General features: G+C 38.2%; 1 protein-coding gene across 1 annotated transcript; it reads left to right on the top strand.

Annotated features, from left to right (window-relative positions):
• The first annotated feature begins 1,365 nt into the window (after positions 1–1,365).
• Positions 1,366–19,363, top strand: C1D (C1D nuclear receptor corepressor). The gene is made up of 5 exons (XM_010979911.3): positions 1,366–1,441; positions 14,549–14,695; positions 15,450–15,516; positions 15,825–15,880; positions 18,507–19,363. The coding sequence occupies exons 2-5, from the start codon at positions 14,558–14,560 to the stop codon at positions 18,669–18,671; spliced, it is 426 nt and encodes a 141-aa protein (XP_010978213.1). The 5' UTR covers positions 1,366–1,441; positions 14,549–14,557; the 3' UTR covers positions 18,672–19,363.
• The last annotated feature ends 4,383 nt before the right edge of the window (positions 19,364–23,746 follow it).

A 23,746-nucleotide genomic window follows, 5' to 3' on the forward strand; every position in this document is an offset into this window, starting at 1 on the left:
GTAAGGTTAAGCACACAACTCTCAAGGACAGTGCTACTCAAAGTGTAGTCTGTGGACTTGTGCCAATCCTTGAATTATTTATCATTACTTGTCCACAATGGATGCAGAAATTGAGAATAATCATTAAAAAACTTTAGGACCATATAGCATCACTCCAACAACCAAGATCAGTGAACTGGGTTTCTAGAAATGTGTATAGCTTAGTTTGCATGTTGTTGAACTCACATTGTGAGTTGCACGTTGTGTGAATTGTGTACTGGTCATGCGTAGTAGAACCGTATTGCAATTTGTGGTATTTTAAGGTTAGTTTGTGATTGTGACTCTACCAATGTATAAAATTTGGAATCCATTTCTTTCATTAAGAGATAATTTAATTATAAGGATAACTTTAAAGGATAAATTGTTGGAACTGATGATGACGGATTGAAGAATTCTGAAAATGCCATCATTGGTTTTATTTTAGATAAAAGTTAAAAAATGAATATTCTTAGCTTGCAGCAATTGCTTTGAAAATTCCTCTTCCCATCAACTTCCCTTTGTGAGACTAGTTTCTCTACTGAGTGTGAAAACAAAACAGAGGAAGAGTTTAGATACCACCCTCAACCAGAAACCTTGTCTTTAATCCCACTAGATTATAGTAGCAAACCAGACAAGCTCATTTGCCCTTAAAACATTTTAGCTATTGACACACACGGTGTTTGTTCAAACTGCTTCGACAGGCATTTAATACATGGAATCGCTTTTTCATGCGTAACTTTTTGTTAAATTACAATTGGGGAATAATGAAGTCAGTAATGTAAAACGGATACTCTTAGTTGTTCAATGAACAATACGTACAGACTTCGCAATTCTTATGTTAGTTTTGATTGTATTTATTGACATGTAGTTTTGTTTATTGAAATAATTAGAAATCTGGGCTTGCATTTTGCCCATCTCCCCCACCCCATTTTCCAACCAATTCATTTTTTAATGTATTTTACAAAGAATCTCTTAGCGGTGGATTGGAAAAATATAGAACCCGTCCTCTCACCAGAGATAATTGGGGAAACTGCTTTGGAGGCTAATTTTGAGGCGGACACTGGGAGTGTAGGAAGAACCTGGGTCCTGGAATGAATTTCAGGGAACGTAAAAACCTGAACAAAGCTTTAGTAACGAACTTTTTCTTTCTGGTTAAATACGCTCAATTTGTATTAGAGTGGGCGCCGGCCAAATACAATTCCAGAAAAAGGCGCCCGCACCCCGCGCCAGCTTCCTCTCACAGCTTCGGCCCGAGGCGTTTGAGAGGACCGCCTCTGAGGGCGGAAGGAAAAGGGGCGAAGGGGCGGGGCGAGCGGCGTGAGGTCATCGGAGAGCGCCGCTCGCGCCGCGGACAGAGCCGGCGCGCCATTGACGTCACCGCCGCCGACCGCTTTCCGGGAGGCAGGAGTGGAAGGCCCGCAAGGTATTATTCAGAGCTGGCGTTCGGGTTTTTCTCGTGCTTCTGTCTAAGTCCGCTTCTCCTGGGACACCCCGTACCTTGTAACTCCTCCCGCTGACTGTGAGGAGCGGGGCCGACCTGCGCAGCCTTCCGCGAATGCGAACGTTGGGGCAGCGTCGTTGCGGGACCCCTATTTCCGCTTGTCTGTGGCTGCTTGCTGGCTTCGGCCTACCTTGGCCGCTCGCGCCTCTCCGCTTTTTCTTCGCTTCTTAGCTCCGCCTTTCAAGTATTGGAGGGCGGAGAGATTGAAAGCACGTGACTTCACGGTTAATTTTCAGCTGCCTTCAAACCTTGTTGCGGGAGGAAGGCCAAAGTGGAAGGTGTAGAGGTGTAGCTTTCCAGTGCCATCCACCTTTATCGTTCACGAACGTGATGACGGACTGTCTGCCGCTGCAGTATTACCACCCTCCTCCCCCGCGAGGTGATAGGTTGATTTCGACCTTAAGGTGAAATCTAATGGAATCTCAAAAAAATGGTTTTTCTTTATGGCCCGGGAAAGTTTAGTGTAACTCACACTTGTGTTTGAAAAGAGCTTTCGTGTCTTGCTGTTTGTTGACTGCAATTCAATTTTGGCTTGATAAAGATGTATCGGTCCCAGTGAGATGTTTGCTACTATTAATCTATTTGGACTGCCTTGTAGAAGACTGGTCTGAGACTTAATCGTATGTTGATTCTGGATCCGAAAATAACCAAATAATTCCCTGTTGAAATTTCGAGAGTCGTTTGTGATTGGTAGAAATGAGAGAACTCAACTATTTTATTGAAAGATAGGATAATGGTAGTGTGAACAATGGTTTTTCAAAATAATCCAAAGAATTTTGAGTTGAAAGGTGTTATAGCTGCCTTCAAATAGTTATGTTGTATGTATCACAGTTCAGAGGTGATATAATTTTTCATAACTGCTTTAAATTTTTCAAATGACTCTTTACAATATGTTATCTCAGTTAGCTACTGTTTCCAGACAGTTGACCCTTCAAGTGTGGCTCTAAATAGTCCCCAGGGGGTTAGGGTGTTTGATCATTTTCACTTTAGTAAAATAATAACAAATATTACTAGCTAACGTATTGGGTTCTGAGACAGGCCTTCTTCTGAAAACTTTACCAATATTACTCATTTAACCTGCATCGTAGCCCTGAGATGAGATGAGAATATTGTCACCAGCAAATTCCATGGCTTGGAAGGTAACCATTTTGCTGCATCATATCTATAATTTTGAAAACTCTTCAGATTAAATATTAGAATTAAACATCAGAAGTAATTTCATTGTATTCTGATGTAATTACTCATCTCAATCTTGAGCAACCTCTTTGTAGTTTATATCTTTTTCTATGATCAGACTTTGGGGTAAGTTTGTGTTTTAGAGGTTAACATCTTTAAAAGGAAGAAGTCCATCTTTTCTCTGGGACTTTAAGTCTGAAGGAGAGTTAACAGTTGACACTAACATGGACTATCTGCCAAAGAGCAGTATTTATTGAGAGATTGTTGTGTGTATGTTTCACTATTTTTTAAGGTAATGCAGTGCAAAATTCATTACATTAATAGAATTCTGGTGCAACATCTGCAGATGTCTCTCTAGTTCTCTGCAAAATTATATATTTGATTTGTTCCCTGGCTTAGTTCAAAATTGTATATAACTCTACTTAGCATAGGGATAGGAACAGGTCCAGGATGTACATTATTGTATAAATTTCTTTTGGACCCACATGGTGACTTCCTAATATCTGTTAAGTCCAAACTGTAATCTGATATTGAGATTCTCCAAAATTTGGTTCCAGTGTACTTTCACTGGTTTCAATTAGTGAGTAAATAGTTACTAAGTACCTAATATGTGGCAAGACTTGATGTTAGTCATGTGGAGATACAAATGTCATACAACATGAATCCTCCTTTGAAGGAACAGTCCAGTGGGTAAATAACCAGTGGAAAGTTCTGAGCAGAGGAGTGACATGATCTGACTTAGGTTTTTAACAGAATCGCTCTGCCTGCTATGTTAAGAGCAGATTGTTGGCAAGGAGGATAGGACAAAGCCAGAAGACTAATTAGGAAGGTGTTGTAATAAGTCAGATGAGATGATAGTGGCTTCACAGTTGGAAAGAAGTGACTGTGGTGAGTCGCAGTTCAGTTTTGGGTGTATTTTGTAGGTGATGCTAAGAGATTTGCTTGTGATTGAATGTGGGTTGTAAAAGTAAGATAATTGTCAGTGGGGCTTGAGCAACGAGAAGGGTGGAGGTGTCATTAACTGAAAAGAGGCACACTATGGGAGGAGTAGGTTTGTGAGGGAGGATTGGGAGTTCAGGTATGACATGTTAAGTTGGAGATGTCTGTTAGTTGTCCCAGTGGAGATGTTGAGTTGGCATTTGAGTCTACCAAGTCTGGAGTTCAGTAGGGAAGTCTTTGCCTGAAAAGAACATTTGGGAATTGTCAGTAAACAGGTGGTCAAGAAACTGGAGACGGTCACCAAAGAAGTGAATGTAAGTAGAAAAGGGAAGCAGCACAAGCTCTGGTACTTGGGCATTTAGCCTTTATAGGTTTGGGGAGATGAAGACCAGGCAAAGGAGACAGAATGAACATCTCATGAGGCATGAGGACAATTTGGAGAGTCTAGCATTGTGGAATTCATGGTGGAGTAATGTGTTCACTGTTGGATGCAGTTTATGGATCAGATGAAGAAGGATTGACACCTTTGGATTTATCAAGATACAAGAGGAGTGTTATTGATGGCTAAATGATTACTAAGCCTGGAGGATCTTGGAAGCCAAAGAGGAAGAAGAGATTACTTTTGTTCGGGACATATGGAAACCTTTATAGAGGAGGGGGCATCTGATGTGGGTTGTAAAGGATTAATAGGTTTTACTAGGCCCAGAAGACAAGGGAGAGGTGTGGGGAGGGGGTATTCTAAGCAGAGGAAAAATGCTTGCTTCTGCTCCTTCAAGGCCATACCTCCCAGTCAGTTGTCTTAAAGATGCTTTTGCAAATCCTTTCCTTTGTGTCCATTAGCCAGTTCCTCATTCTGGATTATCATTCTTGCTCCAGGCCTACTGAACACGGCTGAAAAAAATTCACAAAAGACCCAAATTAATGCTACCCAACTCCAACTGGGTCCTCTCGGTTGTCTGACAGTTCCTTTATTTATCCCTACCCTCTTCCTAACACATACCCTACGATGCCATGTAAATGAATACCATTTACTCAGTGTTTACTCCATGCCAGGCACTAAGGAGTCATTTACTCAATAGATAACCTATTTAGTTAGCACCTATAACATGCTGCTCTGATACTTGGAATGTAAGTGAGCAAAGACTTGCCCTGCACCAAGGCGCTTACAGTCCAGCGTGGATGACAGACATTAATCGAATAATCACAGAAGCATAAATTACAGCAGTGACATGGAGCAATACGTGGTGCTGTGAGACTGTGTAACTCGTGGATGTGACTTAGTCTGAGGCAAGAGGGGCTGCTTCCCTGAGAAAGCATTGTTGATGAGGGAGCTGAGTGAAGCGGGCAGAAAACGGTGGTGGCTGGGAGTCCTCACAGCAGTTCTAGGAGGAGTTTCCAGGGAGAGAACGAGGCTAGAAAGGCTTTTGTAGCATGAGACTAGGGGGAAAATGGCCTTATGGAGGCTGGAAATTTAGGTGTAGAGGAGGCAGTCCATTCATATAGTTCTTTGAATATAATGGAGCTAAAGAATATAGGTTTGACTGTAGCTGGTAAGTTGGGGGAAATGACATTTTATCTGGCATATTTGGGAATAAAGTAAATTTCAGACAATTGAAAATTTTATTTATAAATTTATCACTGTGGTATGTTACAGATATTATTGTTTAAAAATCCTGATTCTGAGAGTGTAACATAAAATGTGCTCCTTTACCTTCCTGCTTTTTCATTTCCCAGCAGTAACCACGGTTGTTTCTTCTGTATCCTTTAAGAAACTCACATGCCTATACATGTACACCTCCATATTCCTATTATCTTTTTTCTTAAAAACAAATGGTTTGTATTCTATATGTTGTTTTTCAGTTTTTGTTCACTTAATGTATCTTAGGAATTGAAGCTCTCCTTCATATTTTTCTCTGCTGCAGAGTATTTTATTGAATGGACATATCTAAAGTTATTGAAGTCGTCCTTGCCAAAGGACACATTGGTTGTTCCCTGCTTTAAGGTGTGTTTTAAAGAGCGTTGCAGTGGACATCCTTGAACGTTATCTTGTGTGAAAATGAACATTTTGAGAAGTAAAATAGCTAGGTCAGAGAATTTGTGCATAGACAATTTTAAAGCATAGTGCCAAATTGCCCCCTAGAATGCTCAGTTTACACTCCAGTTAATGGTGAATGAGAGGCTGTTTCTCCTCACCTTTGCCCGTATTTTCTGTCAATCTTGATTTTTGCTTGTTTGACAGGTGAAAAATGGCATCTTGTTCTGGCGATTTATGTTTCTTTAATTATGAGTAAGGTTGAGTAGCTTTCTTTATGCTTATTAGTCGTCTGGATTCCTTCATACGCAAGCTGCTGATTTTCTTTGTTCATTTTTCTTTTGGGTTGTAGATATTATTATTTTTTTTTTAATGAAGGTACTGGGGATAGAACCCAGGACCTCGGGCATGCTAAGCGCGCGCTCTGCCACTGAGCTAGACCCTCCCGCCATGGGTTGTAGGTGTTCTTGTGCGCTGTTAAGTTGCCTTGTAGAGGCTCCTTTTATCTGTATGTTGCAGCTGTTTCCCCCTAGTTTTTCATTTGACTTTAGACTTGGTTTGTTTGCTTATTTATTTTTGCAGGCTTACATTTTAATAAGGGCCAGGTAAAGATATAAGGTATCAGGATTTTTTTTTTTTTGAAGGAAATTTGTGACTTTATGGAAGTGATTAGACACTCTGGAATGTCAGCCTTTGTCAGAAATGTTAGTACAAACCTCGTTTGAGGCCACAAGCTCTGTCTTGTTTTTATAAGTTGATCAGCAACTATCACGGAGATCTGGTGAACACCTAGCAACCTACCTTCCCCTCACCCCGAGTTATATTTGGGATTGAAATGAGGTGCAGTTGAGTATTTTAGACTATGATTTCTTCTTAAGTGTTCCCCAGTTTATGAACTGGGTTATTATTTTACAAGTTAAATTGTGGGTTGATGATCTAATTTCACTGTAGAAATAAAGTACATGGCTTCTTATCTTTGTTCTCAAAGTGGGATGAACCCTTGAGGGCTAGCTTTTTTTTTGAAGGTAAATTCAACATATCCTGTGCTTTTACCTTTATGTGCATCGGTATACGTCCTTAAATGATGGGGGCAATTTCTTATGTAACTATAATGCCATTTTCATAGCTGAATTCTAACTTCATAGCAAAATTATCAGTAATTTCTCAGTGTCATCTAATACACGATCCAGGTTTGAATTTTTTTCTTTCAGAAATATCTTTTTACACTTAGTTGATTTGAATCAAGATCCACACAAGGTCTCCACATTCTGTTCAGCTGTTAGAGCTCAGAGTAGGCCTCTTCTTTCCCTGCTGCCTCTCCCCTCTCTTGGTTTTTCTTCACGCCGGTTACTTGTTATGGAAACCCTGTCAGTTGTCTTGGAGGGTGTTTCTCTTCCGGATTCGCCTCTTTGCTGTCTTGTGGTACTACGTTGTTTCTCTGTCCTCCGTTTTTCCTATAAATTGAAAGTTAGCTGTAGAGACTCAGTTATATTCAGATTCAGCTTTTTGGGGGAGTTGGAAATACTACACAGATGGTGCTGGGTACGTCACATTGCCTCACATCAGGAGGTGCGTGGTATGTTTGTGCCCTACTTTTAGTAATGTGAAGACTGATCTGTGGGTTCAGGAAGTGACAGTCTCACTCCTCTGCTGTAAACATCTCCTTTTATCTCTCGGTGATCATTGCCCGAATCTGTAATTTCATCAGAGGCTGCAAAATGGTGATTAAAAGAAAAGTTACCACTTCTTCCATGTTTGTTAGCTGGAATTTGAACTCTTGTTTTATTACTTGAGAATCTTGACAATCAACGCTGTCACGACTGTCGTGGAAGAGTGCTGTCAGAGCAACAGTTTGTGACGCCGAGGATATATCTTTCCTTGCTGTAGTTCTGGAAGCTGAAAGGAGTGTGGTGGCCTTTTGCTGTGTCAGCTTGGCTAGGCTGCAGCCCCCAGACATTCAGTCCAGCACCAAACTAGGTGTTGCTGTGAAGGTGTTCAAAAAAAGTAATTAAAATCCACAAACAGTTGACTTACTTGCCAACCTGTTAGGGAGGTTATTCTGGATAATCTGGGTGGGCTTGATTCATGCAGCTAGAAGGCTTTAGAAGCAGCGCTGAGGCCTCCCTGACGAAAAAGACACTCCACCTGTGGACAGCAGTTTCAGCTTGTGGCCAAGAGGTCCAGCATGCCCTTTCTTGCCCGCCTGCCCTGCAGATTTCAGAATTATTTAGCCAGCCACACAATTGCATAAACCCGTTTCTTCAGAATGTCTCCTCCTGGTTCTGCTGCTCTGGTTGAACCCCAGCTGATACCAGGAGCCATTTCCTCCACTCTCCTGTTCTCTAACAAGATGGGTGAGGAGTGGTGGCAAGGCTCAGAGCACATCCTTTTGTTTAGGGTGATCCTATAGTTTATTTGCTCAAACTAGGGCTTCCGAGAGAGAAGTGGGAAGCTGAGCAGTGGCATAAACTGGGACTGTCTTGGGCAAATTGAGACATTAAGTCATTCAGTGTGTCAGCCACTGGTGACACATCAACATGGCATTGCCCTCTCAAGGAGCTTGTAGTCAAAGGGAAGTGAAGTAAATCAGTGCATGTCACCAGATAGTGTTTTAAGTGACAGCCACTCCTAGTGGTGGTTATCCAGACTGAGAGGCGGGGACGGTGGCACTCAGAGAAGTCTTACTGGTTGAAGGGAAGCCTGATCTTACCCCTGGAGATAAGCAGGGTTTGAACCTAGCCAAGTAGGGAGGGTGGGTCATGTATAGAAAACCTGGGGTGAAAGGTTAGACTGGGTGGGTGTGGAACATTTGGAAAACTGCCCTCAGGGCTACAGCTATAGGACTGGAAGAGGGGAGCAACAAAAGATGGGGTCAGGCCCATTACATTGGGCCACATTGTAATGGGCCTGACATCCACACTGAGAGGTTTGGGGTTTGTCTTTCAGGTAGTGGGGAACTGTCGCAGGATTTAAAGCAGGGGCGTACCATGATCAGACTGTCTTTATAGAAAAATCACATTTTGTAACATCCTACAATTGAGAGTGGAGAAAAATTGACAGTGGGGACCTATTCAGAGGTTCTGAAAGTGACCTGGTCAGTGAGTATGGAGAAAGGCTTGGGGCTAAGGAGATGAAGAAAGCCATACTGACAGGACTAGGGGGATGGGGGGTGACTCCCCGGCGCCCCGCTGGACTGAGCTCCCTGCAGCCGAGGGTGGAGGGGAGGAGGGGGGAGGACTTCAGTTCTGCCTGTGACGCCCTGCACCCCTCCTTTGCTCCTGCTGGTGCTGTGGCTCTCATCACCAGCCAGAGAGGGAAGGAATGACAGGCACGTCCTGTAGGGATTCCAGGGCAGGGTTCCTCCCTCTGCCCCTGAGCCTCAGCCCCACCTTCTCATGCCTTTTCCACTCTCTCCACCTCTGCAGCCGGTGTTTTGGAGGGAGCAGGTGGAGGGGTGAGGAATATCTGTAGAAACTGGGCAGGGAGTCGGGAGCAGAGGTGGCTGACTTCTTCTCTTTCTCTTTGGACACTGACCATGTCCAGCCTTGGGCAAGTGATTGAACCTCACTGGGGTTCGTTTGTTGTCTGTGAGGAGTAAATGAATTCACACGTGTAGACCTCAGAGTCGTGCCTGGGTCACAGGCAGCCGTGTTCAAACGTTCACTTTTGCTGCTAATGCCATACATTCCCTGCTTTGTCCTGGCATCCGAGTAGCAGCGGGAACCGAGGGAAGTTTCTGCAGCTCCTTCCTGGCAGCGCTTCCCGTGGAAGGAACGGATCCTCGGGAACTGTCTGTCAAATGTTAGAAGTCATTTGAATTGGGGGGAATTTCTGATAATAGAAGAACCTTAACAAGAAGTTCATGCTGTATAGTACAGGGAACTGGAACTATATTCAATATTTTGTAGTAACTTATGGTGAAAAAATATGAAAACAAGTTTATGTACATGTATGACTGAAAGCATTGTGCTGTACACCAGAAATTGACACAACATCGTAAACTGATTATAACTCAATAAAAAAAATCACAAAAAAAAGAGAAGAACCTTTATTTTTCAATCTGCCTTGCCTTTCTTTCTGTCTTTCTTTCTCTTTCTTTCTGTCTGTCTTTCTTTCTTTCTTTTTTTTTCAGTTAGAAAGAAGGCAAGTGGTTCAGTTCAGGTTTAATGAGAGTCATTATTCTTACTTACTGCCTTGCTTTCAGTATTCACCCTTACCCATTTTAACAATAAATAACTATTTGTTTATTGGGGCTTAGGGACAGGGAATAATTGCAGGAAAATCCCCATCATGATTCTTGAGAGGGGAAATGTTTTCTGATAGAAAAATCAGATGAAAAAATTCACATTTAAATAATGACCTTTTTGTGTTTTTTATACCTGCAGTATTTGTTAAAAGCCAAAATACTTTCTTAAAATATGCCTTTATTTAAATGTTATGTTTTTTTTATTACAACTTTAATACATGCCTTTTGAAATAACAAGATTTAAACAATGAAGAATGGAAAGTTAAAAAAATGAGTGTGCTTTGATCCTATTTCCTAATTCTTACCCCTTCTCAGAGAATGTGTATTTTTGTATGTCTCCTTCCAGACTTTTTTCTACATCTCTACATATACAGGTTTAAAAAAAATGGCATATGTTAGACACATTATTTGTTATATACTATGTTCTATGACTTTTTCACCACTTATTGTGTATTACTACATAAAGATTCTTTATTTTTTCTATTGTCTTGGATAGATGTGCTGTAATCTATTCAGCTGTTTCCCTGTTGATGAATATTTAGATTACTTCCAGTGTTTTGTTACAGTTTATTCATTTGACAAGTGTTTATTGACTGCCAGGCAGTGCTAGTGAACAAAACAAAAATTCCTGCTCTCATGTTGTTATCTTCTTTTGGAGGTAGACAATAAGTGAGGTATGTCAGATGCTCTTAAGGACCATAAGGTGATGAAGGAGACAAGGAGTGCTGGGAATGAGGGGGAGGGGCGGCAAGCCTTTGAAAGTTTCCAAGCAGAGGCCTGATATAATCTACTTAGATTTGGGATGATCATTCTGCTTTCTTGATGATAAACTATTGGAATGGAAACAGCAAGGCCATTTAGGAGGCTTTGTGACAATCCAGGCACGACACAGTGATGGCTTGGACTGGCTTGGACCAGAGTGGTAGGAGTTAGAGGTGGTTAGATTCTGAATATGTTTTTTAAAGATAGGGTGATAGAGAAGAGTCCAGGACCATTCTGTAATTTTAGTTCTGAACAGTCGGAAAAGTGGAGTTGCCATGAAATGAGATGGGGAAGACTGCAGTAGGCAAGATTAGTAGGGTTTTTTTAAAAAAGCGAAGTATAGTTGATTTACAATATTTTGTCTGCTTTCAAGTGTAGAGCAAAGTGATTTGGCTTCATATTTATATGTTTATATGTATATGTATTTTCAGATTCTTTTCCATTATAGGTTATTACAAGATAAAGTAGGCAAGATTAGACATTTGGGCTTTGGGCATATTCCATTTGAGAATCTATAACAGCCAAAGAGAGGTATTGAGTAAGCACTTGGAAAGGTAAATTTGGAGTTCAGTGGTGAGGTCAGGGCTGGAGATGCTAACCTGAGAGTCATCAGTTTATTAATGTAGTTTAAACCCTGAGCTCACCTAGGGACTAAATTAGAGAAGAGACTCAAGGACAGCCCTGGGCACTCCAAGGTTAAGAGGCTGAGGATATGAGAAGGTTGTAATGAAGAAGACCAGGAAAGCAACCAGTGAGGTAGGAGGGAAACCACGAAAATGTCATGCCCTGGAGACCAGCTGAAGGGAGTCAGCTACATCAGATGACAAGACCTGAGAACTGACATTGACTATACAGTGACTGTACAGTGTGGCTGTGGGGGTAACCTTGACAGGAGCAATTCTGAGTGAGAAGTAGGGGGCTTGATTGTGGTAGATTCGAGAAAGAATGGAAAGAGAGGAACTGGGCTGTTAGTATAAGCAATGCTTTTGAGGAGTTTGTTCTAAAAGAGAGAGAAAATGGGGCTTTAGCTGGAGGGGGTTATGAAGTCAAGGTGTTTCTGTTGTTTCTTGTCTAACGTGGAGGAATAAAATGCTTTAAGCTTATTGGATCCAGCAGAGGGAAAAATCCAGCAAGGCAAAGCCCCCACTTTCAGAGAAAAGTTTGAGGAATCCATTTTAATAAATTTATATGCATGTATACAAGGGTTTCCGTGGGCTGCTTTCTTAAGAGGATTTCCTGAGTCAAAGGGTATGTGCATGTAAGAAATCTGTACCAATTTGTATTCCACCTTTAGTGTATATACCTTTGCTAATATTGGACTTTGCCAGTCTTTAAAATTGTTGCCAGTCTGATGGGTGATATCTTCATTGTTTTAATCTGTTTTATGCTTTGTAGGAACTCTATATAATCAAACTTATCCTTTGTTGTATTTTGACAAATATTTTCTCCCAGGCTGTTTCTTGCCATTTAACTTTGCTTATGCTGTACTTTTACCATATAGATTTTTTTTTCAGTTTTTATGTAGTTAAGTCTGTCAGCCATTTCCTTTTATAGCATTTGGGTTTCATTTAGATTATATAAATATTTTATATACTCTTTTAATACACTTACATATTTACCTTGAAAATTCATCTGGAGTTTATTTTTGTGTATGTTGTGAAATAGGTATCTAAGTTTTCCATCTTCTTCTATGTTCTTAAACAGTTAAATACCTAAGAATTAACTGTTTCTTGAAGGTTTGGAAGAAATTACCTATAATATCTTCTAGGCTTGGAACTTTTTTGGAGCATAGATCTTTGGCTTCTTTATTTTTTATTTTTAAATTTAAAAAATTGTTGTCTGTGGTTAATGATCTATTTGGTTTATATACTTCTTTTTAGGTTAGTTTTGGTAATTGATTTTTTTTCCCCTGGCGCCTCATTCTTATCATCCAGATTTTTCAAATTTACTGGTTTATAATTCTACATACAGAAAAGAAATTGCAAGTCTTCTCTATATGTGCGGTCTCTCCCTGTCCTTATACCTTTGGGCAGTGATGCTGGAGCTGTCCTTTCACAGATCTGGGGATTGATTAGCTGCTTTCCACCCTTACGGACCAGCTCTTACTGCCCTTTGTCTTGGGGTTACTCCTAGATTCTTCTCTTTTGCCTGCAAGGGATTGCAGGCTCCTTGGTTCTGTTTCCTATCAGTCTAATCCCATTTGCTCTTTAGCTCACAAAAATTTCTACTGTTGAGGTCTGCAGGTGTGTCTGTGCCCTTTTTGGGCACATAGCTAAGGAGAACATCAAGCCAGCATTACAGTGGACTTATTTTTGTATTTCTCCTGTCATTCTGGAGAGATTGTGGGAAGGATGAGAGACAGATACGTATTTTTAGTGAGCCTTTTGAAACAAAGTCAGTTCTATCCTGTGTGGTTTTCTTTTCTCATAGCCCTTTGTATAATTGCTGGTTGCACAGTAGTTGGGTAGTAACTTCCCAGTGTGAGTAGTGATAGTCCCATGGACTTCACTTTTTAAATTTTAAATGAAACCAGATGTCTCAGTGGAATATACTTGTTGAACAGAAATGTTGATATATTGTGACTAAATATTCGAATAGTACTTTAAAACCTTAAATGACATAGTCATAACATTTAGAACTACAGGGACTTTACAGACCATTAGACCCACTGCCTTATTTTATGGATGAAGTATTCGAGGCCCAGAGAGATTCAGTGATTTATCTAAGGTGACAAAGTCACTGATCAAGCAGGATGGAAAACCGGAGTCTCTTTGCTTCAGTTTGACTATGCTGTTTGCTTTTTACACATTCTTGATGTTCTCCTTAGCTATGTAACGAAAGAGGTATTTTCAGCTAATGAAATTTTTTAAACATAAGGATGGTACATGTGGCTTGGAATTGCTTCTGAAATTTGGTCTTAGACACCATATTAAATATATTGTTGTGGATTGTGCTTCTCATATAGATATTAAATATTATGAATGTGAATATAAATATTTAAAATATGAATTTTAAAAGAATGAGCTGTCCAGGTATGCTCTAGCCTAAACGAAAACCATATAGTTTATTTCCCCCTCTCTGCATACAGACTTCATGTAATTTATGGACTCCTGGATTTCTTATTACTATTTTAAGCTTAAGGAATATATATAAATATAAATATAAGCTTGAAAATGATTTTAGTGATAAATAATCATGAAATATTTCAGACCTAGGATTTCTAATTTTTTGGTTTAATATGCTATGCTGCTGGATCAGCAGCTAAATTTAGCAGTGCTAAAATACATGTTTTTCATGAAAAGAGCTTTGCTTATCTTTTTTTTTTTCCAGCAAGCATTAGGGAATAGGATATACGTATCACATTTTCACTGCTTTGCTTGGTCTTTAACTTCAACAGAAAGTTTTTTAAATTTGGGATTTTTATTATTGATATTCCGTGTTTGGTAGTCTTATCTTTAGTTCTTGAAAAGCATTGAGGGGTTGAGGGTTTGCTGTGTGTAGCATTAGTGAACTTGGGTGGGTTCTGTCCTGGTTCCCCGCTGGCCCTCCCTCCGCCCCCATCCCTGTCTCACCTCAAGCCAGTTAGGAAGAGGGGAGGTTTGTGTGTAGTTGCTCGAGAATTATATTCTTTTTTTTTCTTAATGGAGGTACTGGGGAATGAACCCATTGCCTCGTGCACGCTAAGCCCGCATGCGCTCTACCACTGAGCTATACCCCCCTGCCCAGGATTATATTCTAAGATTTGTTCAATTATCTTCAGGTTTCAACTCTTTCAGCACTTTTGAAATACATGATATAACGTTTTTTTTTTTGTAACTTTAAGAGCTATCTCTCTATGTCCAATATGAATTCTAAGAATTTAATTTTGTTCCAGTTGGTCATAATGGCAGGCGAAGAAATGAATGAAGACTATCCAGTAGAGATTCATGAGTATTTATCAACATTTGAGAATTCCATTGGTGCTGTGGATGAGATGCTAAAGACCATGATGTCTGTTTCTAGAAATGAGTTGTTGCAGAAGGTATTTTAAATATGTGATTTCTAAACATGTAATTCATAAAACCAAGTGCTATGTTATGAAACATGTAGAAGAAGAAATAGATAAATGCCCCTTTCTCCCTTTATTTCAATTTTTTTAAGTGTTGGATAATTTAGGGGAAAAATACAACAAAACTCCAACCTTAGGAAATACCTCTTAACTATATTTTATTTTGACTTGGATTTGGGAGAAAAAAAGTTCTCCCAGCATTCTTTTTGACAGCCTCTATCTTTGACCTTTTAAGTATTACAATGATGTTATCAGGGTTTCTGGAAACCCTATAGGACAAAAAGAGTAAATTGACTTTGACAGTCTAAAACAAATCTCATTATGTTTCTTCTGTCTTTGGTATTGCCTAAGCATTTAGCCTGCTTCTTATACATAAATGCATCATGTACAGTGTTTATATTGATAAATTACTTTTGACATACAAAGCCCAGATCATACCTCTTGAAATTAAAATAATTCAAAAGAATTTTTTTTTTGTATTGTACATGTTCCTCGTTTAACCAAAGATGGTACCCTGAAGTGAAAATTTGTGGGCAGAAATTACTGCTTAACAAAACTTTTCTTTTTGCAAATTATTTCCAGGTTATTTGGTTATTGGATTATAGGAAGTGAAAAAAAACATTTCTTTGATACATTGTGCTTGGTGAAAGTTTAAATATCTGATGGTGCTCAAAGTTTGTGTGTATTTCTTTTTTTCTTTTTCTTTCTCTTTCTCTTTTTTTTGTAGTTGGACCCACTTGAACAGGCAAAAGTGGATTTAGTTTCTGCTTACACATTAAATTCAATGTTTTGGGGTATGTATATTACTTTAGAGTTAATTAGAAAGCAAATTATTTATTGTGTCAAAAGTGATTTATTTTTAAATGCTAGCAATTTATATAGTTATACCTTATAGCAATTTTAATAGTCAGATATTTATTTCTTTTAAATTAGAATACCAGATGCCCATGAGCCACACATAAATTTAATATTACAAAGAGGTGGAATAATTTAAGATTTAACGAATCATTTGTGTGGTTTCTTTTTTGTAACTAGGATTTCTTTAATTGATGCTGTTAATTAATATGTACCCACGTTATTCCATGAAATCTTTCTCTTGTAGTTTACTTGGCAACTCAGGGAATTAATCCTAAGGAACATCCAGTAAAGCAGGAATTGGTAAGATTGCAGTGGATTTATTTCCTTTTATTTTACATGTTTGCCTGTTGTGTATTCCTGAAGTTAAAGTCGCAGTGCCTGTATCACACTAATTGTGGGGGGTGAAATTATGAAAGTGAGCCAGATTTCATCATGTCTTTAGTTTTTCTTTTTCTCACCTTTGTCAGAGAATAGTGTTCCATGTATTATATAAATCTCTGGATAGGAAAATGTTATGATTCTAGTAATTATTTATAACTTCTGTATTATTTTTCCTATAAATTCTTGAAACCTGTTCATCTCTACAACTGCCTTTTTTTTTTAATTTACACAATTCTTTAAAGTATATTCTAGTTGATTTACTAGCAAAGACAGGAAAGTTTCTCCTCCACCTTTTCAATTCTTCCATTAATTCATTTTCTCAGCAGTAAAGAATCCAGTTCAGCAACAAAGCTAAAAGCTTTTTTGGCACCAGTTGTATGTGTACTGTCCAGTAATTCTGCATTAGTGACATATTTACAACCTGTAATAAATCTTCTAGGTTTGTCTTTGTATTCCATTTAGATATGTAAGTACAGTATATAAGGTCTGGTATCTTGGAGTTTTTGCTGACTTCAGAAATTAAATCATTCAATTTTGAAAGAAAAAATTAGAAATCAAACTTACGGTTACCTTCTTGACTTGGTTTTATGAATAAGAATATTAATAAATTTACTCTTTCTGTTTATAAAATACCAGGTAAATACATATATATGTGAAATACACTTGACACTAATCTTCGTCTTACTGTGGTTGACAAGTGTGTGTTATAACTTAGTAAAGAACTTGGTCATTCATTTTAAAAAAATGAGTAAACCAGATCTGTTGTCTTTAGTTTTTAGATGTGTAGACTAAGACGTTTTCGTCTTTTAAATTTCTTGGGGGAAGAATAAATTTATTTTTAAAGATGGAAACTGTGAAAAATACTTAAAGCTAAAACGTGAAGCGGTGGGAGCCAAAGATCTTGGTTTGACAAGTGGTCCTGGCTTTCGGTCTTAAGAAGTACACATCGTATCATCTGTTTTCACCTTTCTAGTATGGTCTTCACATGTATAAAGGTCCTCTTTTTGTCTTTAACACCAAGTTATTTGGAGTGTTTTAGTACTTGATTCTGTCATTGGAAAAGGATCAAATCACCTGTCTTCTTTTTCCCTCAGAATCCACTTCATAGGGGAGTACATTCATATTCCGGACAAGGGCTGGCACATAAAAAGCATCCATGAGCCTGTTCCCCTCTTCTGACCTCGTGACAGACGTTGCTAATTGATCACAGAGTTACTGTGTGAGAGGAGGCCTGTTTGTCATATATATCATGCGTGGGGAAAGGCATTGAAAATAGTCACTTTATTCATTCAGCAAATATTTGAGTGCCTCCTGGGAACCAGGCATTATTTCCAAGTGAGATAATTCCTCAGTGAATCAAGCCAATAAATATCCCTGCCTTTGTGGCAGGTGCCAGACTGTCTGGGGTTGAAAAACAGTTAACATAATAGAACAAACAAACAAATAATAAATGTGTATGAATATATGGAACGTTAGAAAGTTATATGTTATGGGGAAAAGGAAGAAAATAGCACAGGGTTAGGGGCACTAGAGTACTTTTGTAGGGTCTCCCGTTTCGGTGGTAAAGGCCGGGCTGACTGACAAGGCTGGCTGTTGAGCAGGCGTGGCCGGGTGGCTCCGTGAGGGAAGCTCATTCCAGGCAGGGCTGGGCTGGGTGGTGTTGTGAGGGCTTGGGCTTTAACTGTGGGAGAAATAGGGAGCCATGAGAGGGTTTGGAGCAGAGTTGTCCATTTTTAAAAATTAAAACCTTCGGAGGTTCTGCATTTTTCTGTATCTGTTTGTACAAGTCTTTTGATTATTGTAATGAAGCTTGCTTTTAAGTGGTGATCAGTCATTTACTCTGCTGTTTTATGGCTCTCACACCGTTGTTGTCCATTTGAAGTGTAGAATAGCCCTTTATTCTCATTAATGGTCTCAGAAGATTCATAATGATGCAGCACCCTAGCATGTTTCTCTCCTTGTCTGATTAGGACAGTATGTTTCACTAGAAAATATCATGTGTTCATATGAAATTGAATGAAAGATCTTGTGCTTTCATTCTACTCATTTTAGTTGTGACACTAGAAGGCAACATAAAAAAAGTAAATAGTTAAATACTGCCTTAGCCCTTTCCTGTTTAGAAAACATTTTGGAGAGTTTAGTTGACATGTTGCAAGTAAGCTCTGTTTTAGATTATGGACTTCAGATAGAAGAGAGTTAGTATGTGGATTTAGATTTTTAGATTTAAAAATTTAGTATAACCACATACAAACAGTGCAGTGTTTATCTCTGTAGCCACGTGTTAGTCTGGGTCTTCCTCTTTTGAAACACTCAGAACACTCCTGAAGTGGCTTTCTCATGTCTGCACTCCCCCCGGGCTGCGAACTCCAGGAGGGCGTGGACCACGTCTGTCCTGTTCACTCTGCTCTTACCCAGCGCTGCTCAGTAGGCAGTAAATGCAGCGCTGTTGAGTTTAACTGAGGTGCAGTACAATGAAACCTAGTGGCGGTGAACAGCTTAGTAAATCTATTGCCTTTCTTCTTTTTCTGTTTTTTTAATCTTCAAGGAAAGAATCAGAGTGTACATGAACAGAGTCAAGGAAATAACAGACAAGAAAAAGGCTGGCAAGCTGGACAGAGGTGCAGCCTCAAGATTCGTTAAGAATGCTCTCTGGGAACCAAAACCTAAAAATGCATCCAAAGTTGCCAATAAGGGAAAAAGTAAAAATTGACCTTTTGGTTTTGGTGTACAGATATTCAAAAAGTACATCATTTTTTTATTGTTTTTCACAAAATAGTTGATGATGATGATGTGGTTTAAATGTATTTATTCCTTATTGAATTCTTATATAAAATTGACATTTTAAACCTGTATTGCTAAATACTTTTTCCCCCAGAAAGATTGTTATCTTTATTGGTTTTCTTATAGAACACCATGCAGTTTTTAACATTGTGGTATATTTTATATTTATAGTTTACCATCTCTCTTGACAAAGACTTATTTCCTTATATAGGTTGATCTTTCAAGTGCCACTTTATAAGCAACTGTGAAATTTAAGTTAAATGTTCTTTGTAAACATTTGTCTATTTTCAATGAATAATAACTTTATGAAGTATGCTAATGTTATAAATACATGTTTTCACTGTATAATATTAAGAAAGAATGAAATGATGTAAATGTCCATTTTAATCTGTGTAGTTATTTCATTATGCTTTCATGATTTTGGGAATTACTGCTTTTTTGAAATTTGAAGTACGAAATTAAGACTTTAAGGTTATTCTTTAATTCTTGGCACTTTGCCACTATATCCCATTTGAAGTAAAATATACTCTCATTAACTTTAGATGGGAAATGAGGTTGTATATTGATGGCTGAATTTTGGCATAATGGCTGTATCCAGTCAATAAAGCTGTAAATGTTGTACAGCTGACCTGTTTATTTTTTCTCTTTTGAGTAAACTTGTCCTTGAATTACGAGGGTAGGTTTTAGAAATGCTGAGGAATAGAGAAGTTCATGAATTTTTGTTCCTTACGCATAGCGCCCACAGTTCTCGTGGCCTCTCTTCTTCAGGTTTTTTTTCAGTGTACGTTTCTGAGGCTATAGCAAGTGCAGACCGGTGTTTTGGAACAACTTCCTCTGTTATATAGTGCCATTTACGCAGAGCAGAAATCCAAAGGAGATTATGTCATGTTTATAGTCTGATTTATTTTTTCTGTAATATTTGTTACAGAAAATCCTAAATATTAAAAAAACCCAAGTTTTAAAAAATGTCGAGGCCCATGACTTTTAGTCATATGCCGTTAATGCTTTTAGTCTTTGAATCCACATCGTTCTGTGTAGGAATGCCAAGTATAGTAAAGTACTTTAATTTTTGAAAAAGAAGTTGTTAAAATTTTCTGTGTGATTAATTCTCCATAAGTAACCTTGAATAAATGAATTTCTTGATTTATGGCCACAGATATTGGAAATGGTCTTAAAATGTAATGGATTTTGTAAAGCATGTTGAACCCTGTCTCTGACACACGGAGAGGAAGTCACTGATAGTTGCAGAACGTCTTCTGGCTCTGGTGACAGACAGTTTGAAGTGGAAGAACGTTTATAATTATTTCACTCCTTTTTTCACCTTCATCCCCTCAAATTTCTAGGTTTTTTTTTTTTCTAAGTAACTTCATGAGAGAAATAAATGTTATTAAGAGCAAATGAAGTGGCCTTGTGTTTTTTATTGCAAAGAAGCATATAACTTGCATTTCTGTATATTTCTCATTTCATTAAGGAAAAAAAAATTAAGTGAAAAACGTCATATGGTGGCAGAAAATTCTTAGCTAGATTATTGGTTTGTGCAAAGTCCAACTCTGCATTCTCTGAAACTGGAGGTTCTTAAGATTCTTAAACTGAGTAATTACTTTTAAGTGTTTATTGGGAGAAGTAAAAAACAGTTTGAATGTATTCCGTTTTATGTCTAATTTCAAATACTTGTTATTCAGCACATAGCAAGGAGCTGGATGATAGTAATTGCGCTGGGTTGCTTATTTTTTGTTCATTTATTTCACATTTAATGAAATTTACATTGCTAAATACCATACTAAGTTCCAGTTAAGACAGCTCCTTTTTTTCTATTTTAATCAAGTATTATGGAAAAAAAAACTGGTCTTTTTGTTTAATTCAGTTTTTCAGATTTACTGGAGAATTTGTGACAAGTTGTGCTCATTAACCTTAGAATCATGAAGGGTGATGTGTTGATCTATTTAACTATGGTGCAGTTCTTGTTAACGTAGTTTGTTCCAAATGACAGTGCTCTAAGTTTAGATGTTAATTACATCTTATATTAATCTCTGCGGGAATTAACAAATTGGAGAGGTTATAGCTATAGATATTTTTAAGATTAGAATTATAGACTATTAATCTAATACTAAATAATGAGATTTGGTCTTTTAATATTATTTTAAGTACAATTTTCTTCTTGTTCATAGTTGCAGGATGGGAATTCATTTTAGTAAAATAGAATATGTTAAGAGGAAAATTGAACCTTGAATTATGGTTTACATTCCTGGAATTCGAGGTTCTGTCAAGTTGATTGGTTTTTAAGATACCCTGCAGATTAAAAAATTGTTCCACTTAGCTATTTGAAATGGGTTAGTATTCTTTCTAAATAAGCCCTTTAAAATTGACTAGAATGTAGGAAATGCTTACCAAATGGACAATATATTGAATATAGATACTTTTTCTTAAGTGTAGGTCATGGGAGAAGAAGATGACAAGTTTAGGAATCACTCAGCTTTAATACAGTTAAATCATACTTTTAAGCAATAAATTATCAGAAATCCTGGCTTTCCAAAGTGACATTAGCTGAGAAAGGTTGAGCAGGGATTCCGAGCCTCATGTAATAGCTAGATTTGGTATATAAAGCAAAGAAAAAGAAGCACTGGCGTCTTGTTTTCTCCCTTGGCAGCATAGTTAGTAAACTTGCTGCAATAAATTCAGGGGGTCTTTTTTCTGAATAGCAACGTGTTTTATGTAAATGTTATCTGAATGTAGTTAACTAATAAAAACATTTCGTCTTCCCTATATCCTGGTCTAAAACTTACCAATTTTGGAAATACAAACTTTATTTTGTTTATTTTATATATTAGCATTTGAGCATTGTTATTAACAATTATGTTAGGGGGAAAAGTATACAGGATTTCATAATAGAATTCTGTAGATATGTTCTACTTGATTGATTAATTTGCTGTTATAACCATTGCTTGTGAGCAGGATTTCAAGAAGATGCTTTAATGTTTTTGGTTTGCAGATCTGTTTTCCTTTCAGAGAGCAGCCACCCTCTGACTTGATACCTTTTTTAAGTGTTTATTTTATGGTATAATTTTTAATAATAGCCAGGAAAGATTAGTAGAGTGGTCCAGAAAAGGGGGTAGCTGTTATCTATTGGTCACTGAGGCTTAATTTTAATTCTGTGACCTCCTATCCTGACCTTAGCCCAGAAACTAAAACCAGCCTAGCTGTGTATTAATCGTCTGTTCATGAAAGGTTGAGAAAAAGTGCCAGTCCCCCACCAGCCCCCCTCTCCACCTTGAAGTCTAGCAGGTGCATCACGGCACAATAACCGCGCGCAAGATGTCAATTTTGTGAAGTGATATATTTCAGATAGTACACAAAACTTGATGGCAGGAAAAATAAGCTTTCATAAATGAAACATTTAAGAGACTTTTTTATTATTTGCTTTCAGTTTAGTGTTGCCTTTAAGGTGTGCCATTTCAGTTTGGCAGCTACAATAAATGACTGAAGGAAATTGAAGATGGTAATTCAGCATTTCAGGATGCTTCTGCTGAAATGAATGTAGACCTACCCAGGGCTTGAATTTAAAGTTTATAGTAATACAGTATTTTAAAGCCAAGTACCCAGGAAATTCATGGTGATAGGATCTGAATGAGCTGATTAGGAGAAATAGAAAAGAATACCTTCAACTCCTTATTAGATGGTTGTTAGCTGTTGAGAGGCTGTATTGAAAAGTGTCAGTGTAAGAAGGATGGAGGCTTGTTACATGCAATTTGCTATAGTGTACAGTTTATCTTGGACCTTGTCCAAAGATGTTTAGTTATTAAAATAACAAAGGAATGATTATAGCAAGGAATCACTTCTGCTTTAGTGCTATAGCAATGGGTTCCCATAGGCCGTGTTGCAATGTGTCTGGTAGATACGGTTTCATTCAGTGACATTTGCTCTCTCTAATAACGCATTCCTTGACTTACTTAAATTGAAAGCATTTAGTGTCTCATTTCTGACACTTCCCTTCTTTACTATTTTTCCCTTAAGAAGGAAATCATTATTAAAAGTGTGTGTAAACATTGGGGTGCATGTTTCTTTCTGAATTAGTGTTTTTGTTTTTTTCATATATATATACCCAGGAGTGGAATTGCTGGGTCATAGGGTGGTTCTATTTTTGGTTTTTCAATGTTCATAGCAGCATTATTTACAATTGCCAAGGTATGGAAGCAACCAAAGGGTCCATCGACAGACAAATGGATAGAGAAGATACAGTATATATCTACAATGAAATACTACTCACCCATAAAAAAGAATGAACTTTCGCCATCTGCAGGAACATGGGTGGACTTGGGGGGCATTATGCTAAGTGAAATAAGCAGGCAGAGAAAGGCAAACACTGTGTTACAGCACTTTTTTTTGTGGAATCTGAAATACACAGCAAACGAGTGAATAAAACAAAAAAGAAGCAGATTCACAGATAACAGAGAACAGAACGAACTAGCGGTTCCCAGTGGGGAGAGGGAAGGGGGGGAGGGTCAATATAGGGGTAGGAGGAAAAAAGTCTTAATGGTTGCTGGGTTTTGACACTTGTGAGTTTCAACATTATGGTTTTGACTATTGGTGAGTGACTTTGTAGGTCCATGGACTATATAGTATTTTGCTGTTTTGCCAAGGCATAGTCTTAATTCCTGCCAAATTCCATGCAGGAAGGCATTGTTCAGTGAATGATTTAGCCTAGCTCACCTCTCGGCATCCCCAGTTTTTTCCCCTCCCTTGCAGTCTCATTCATTTATTCACTCACTCGCTGAACAAATATTGAGCTCCTCACGTGTGCCAAGTTCTGTTACAGGCATGGGAGATTCAGCAGTTATCCAAACAGTATATCGTGATTAGAAGATGTCAAACTTCACATGAAAAATGGCTGCTGTGGGTTGAATTGTGTTCCCCCCAAATGAGTATGTTAAAGTCCGAATCCTTAATACCTCGTCATGTAAGCCTATTTAGAAATAGGGTTGTTGTGGATGCAGTTAGTGAAGAGAT

Source organism: Camelus dromedarius, chromosome 15, assembly GCF_036321535.1.
Source record: "Camelus dromedarius isolate mCamDro1 chromosome 15, mCamDro1.pat, whole genome shotgun sequence".
Taxonomy (NCBI): Eukaryota; Metazoa; Chordata; class Mammalia; order Artiodactyla; family Camelidae; genus Camelus; species Camelus dromedarius.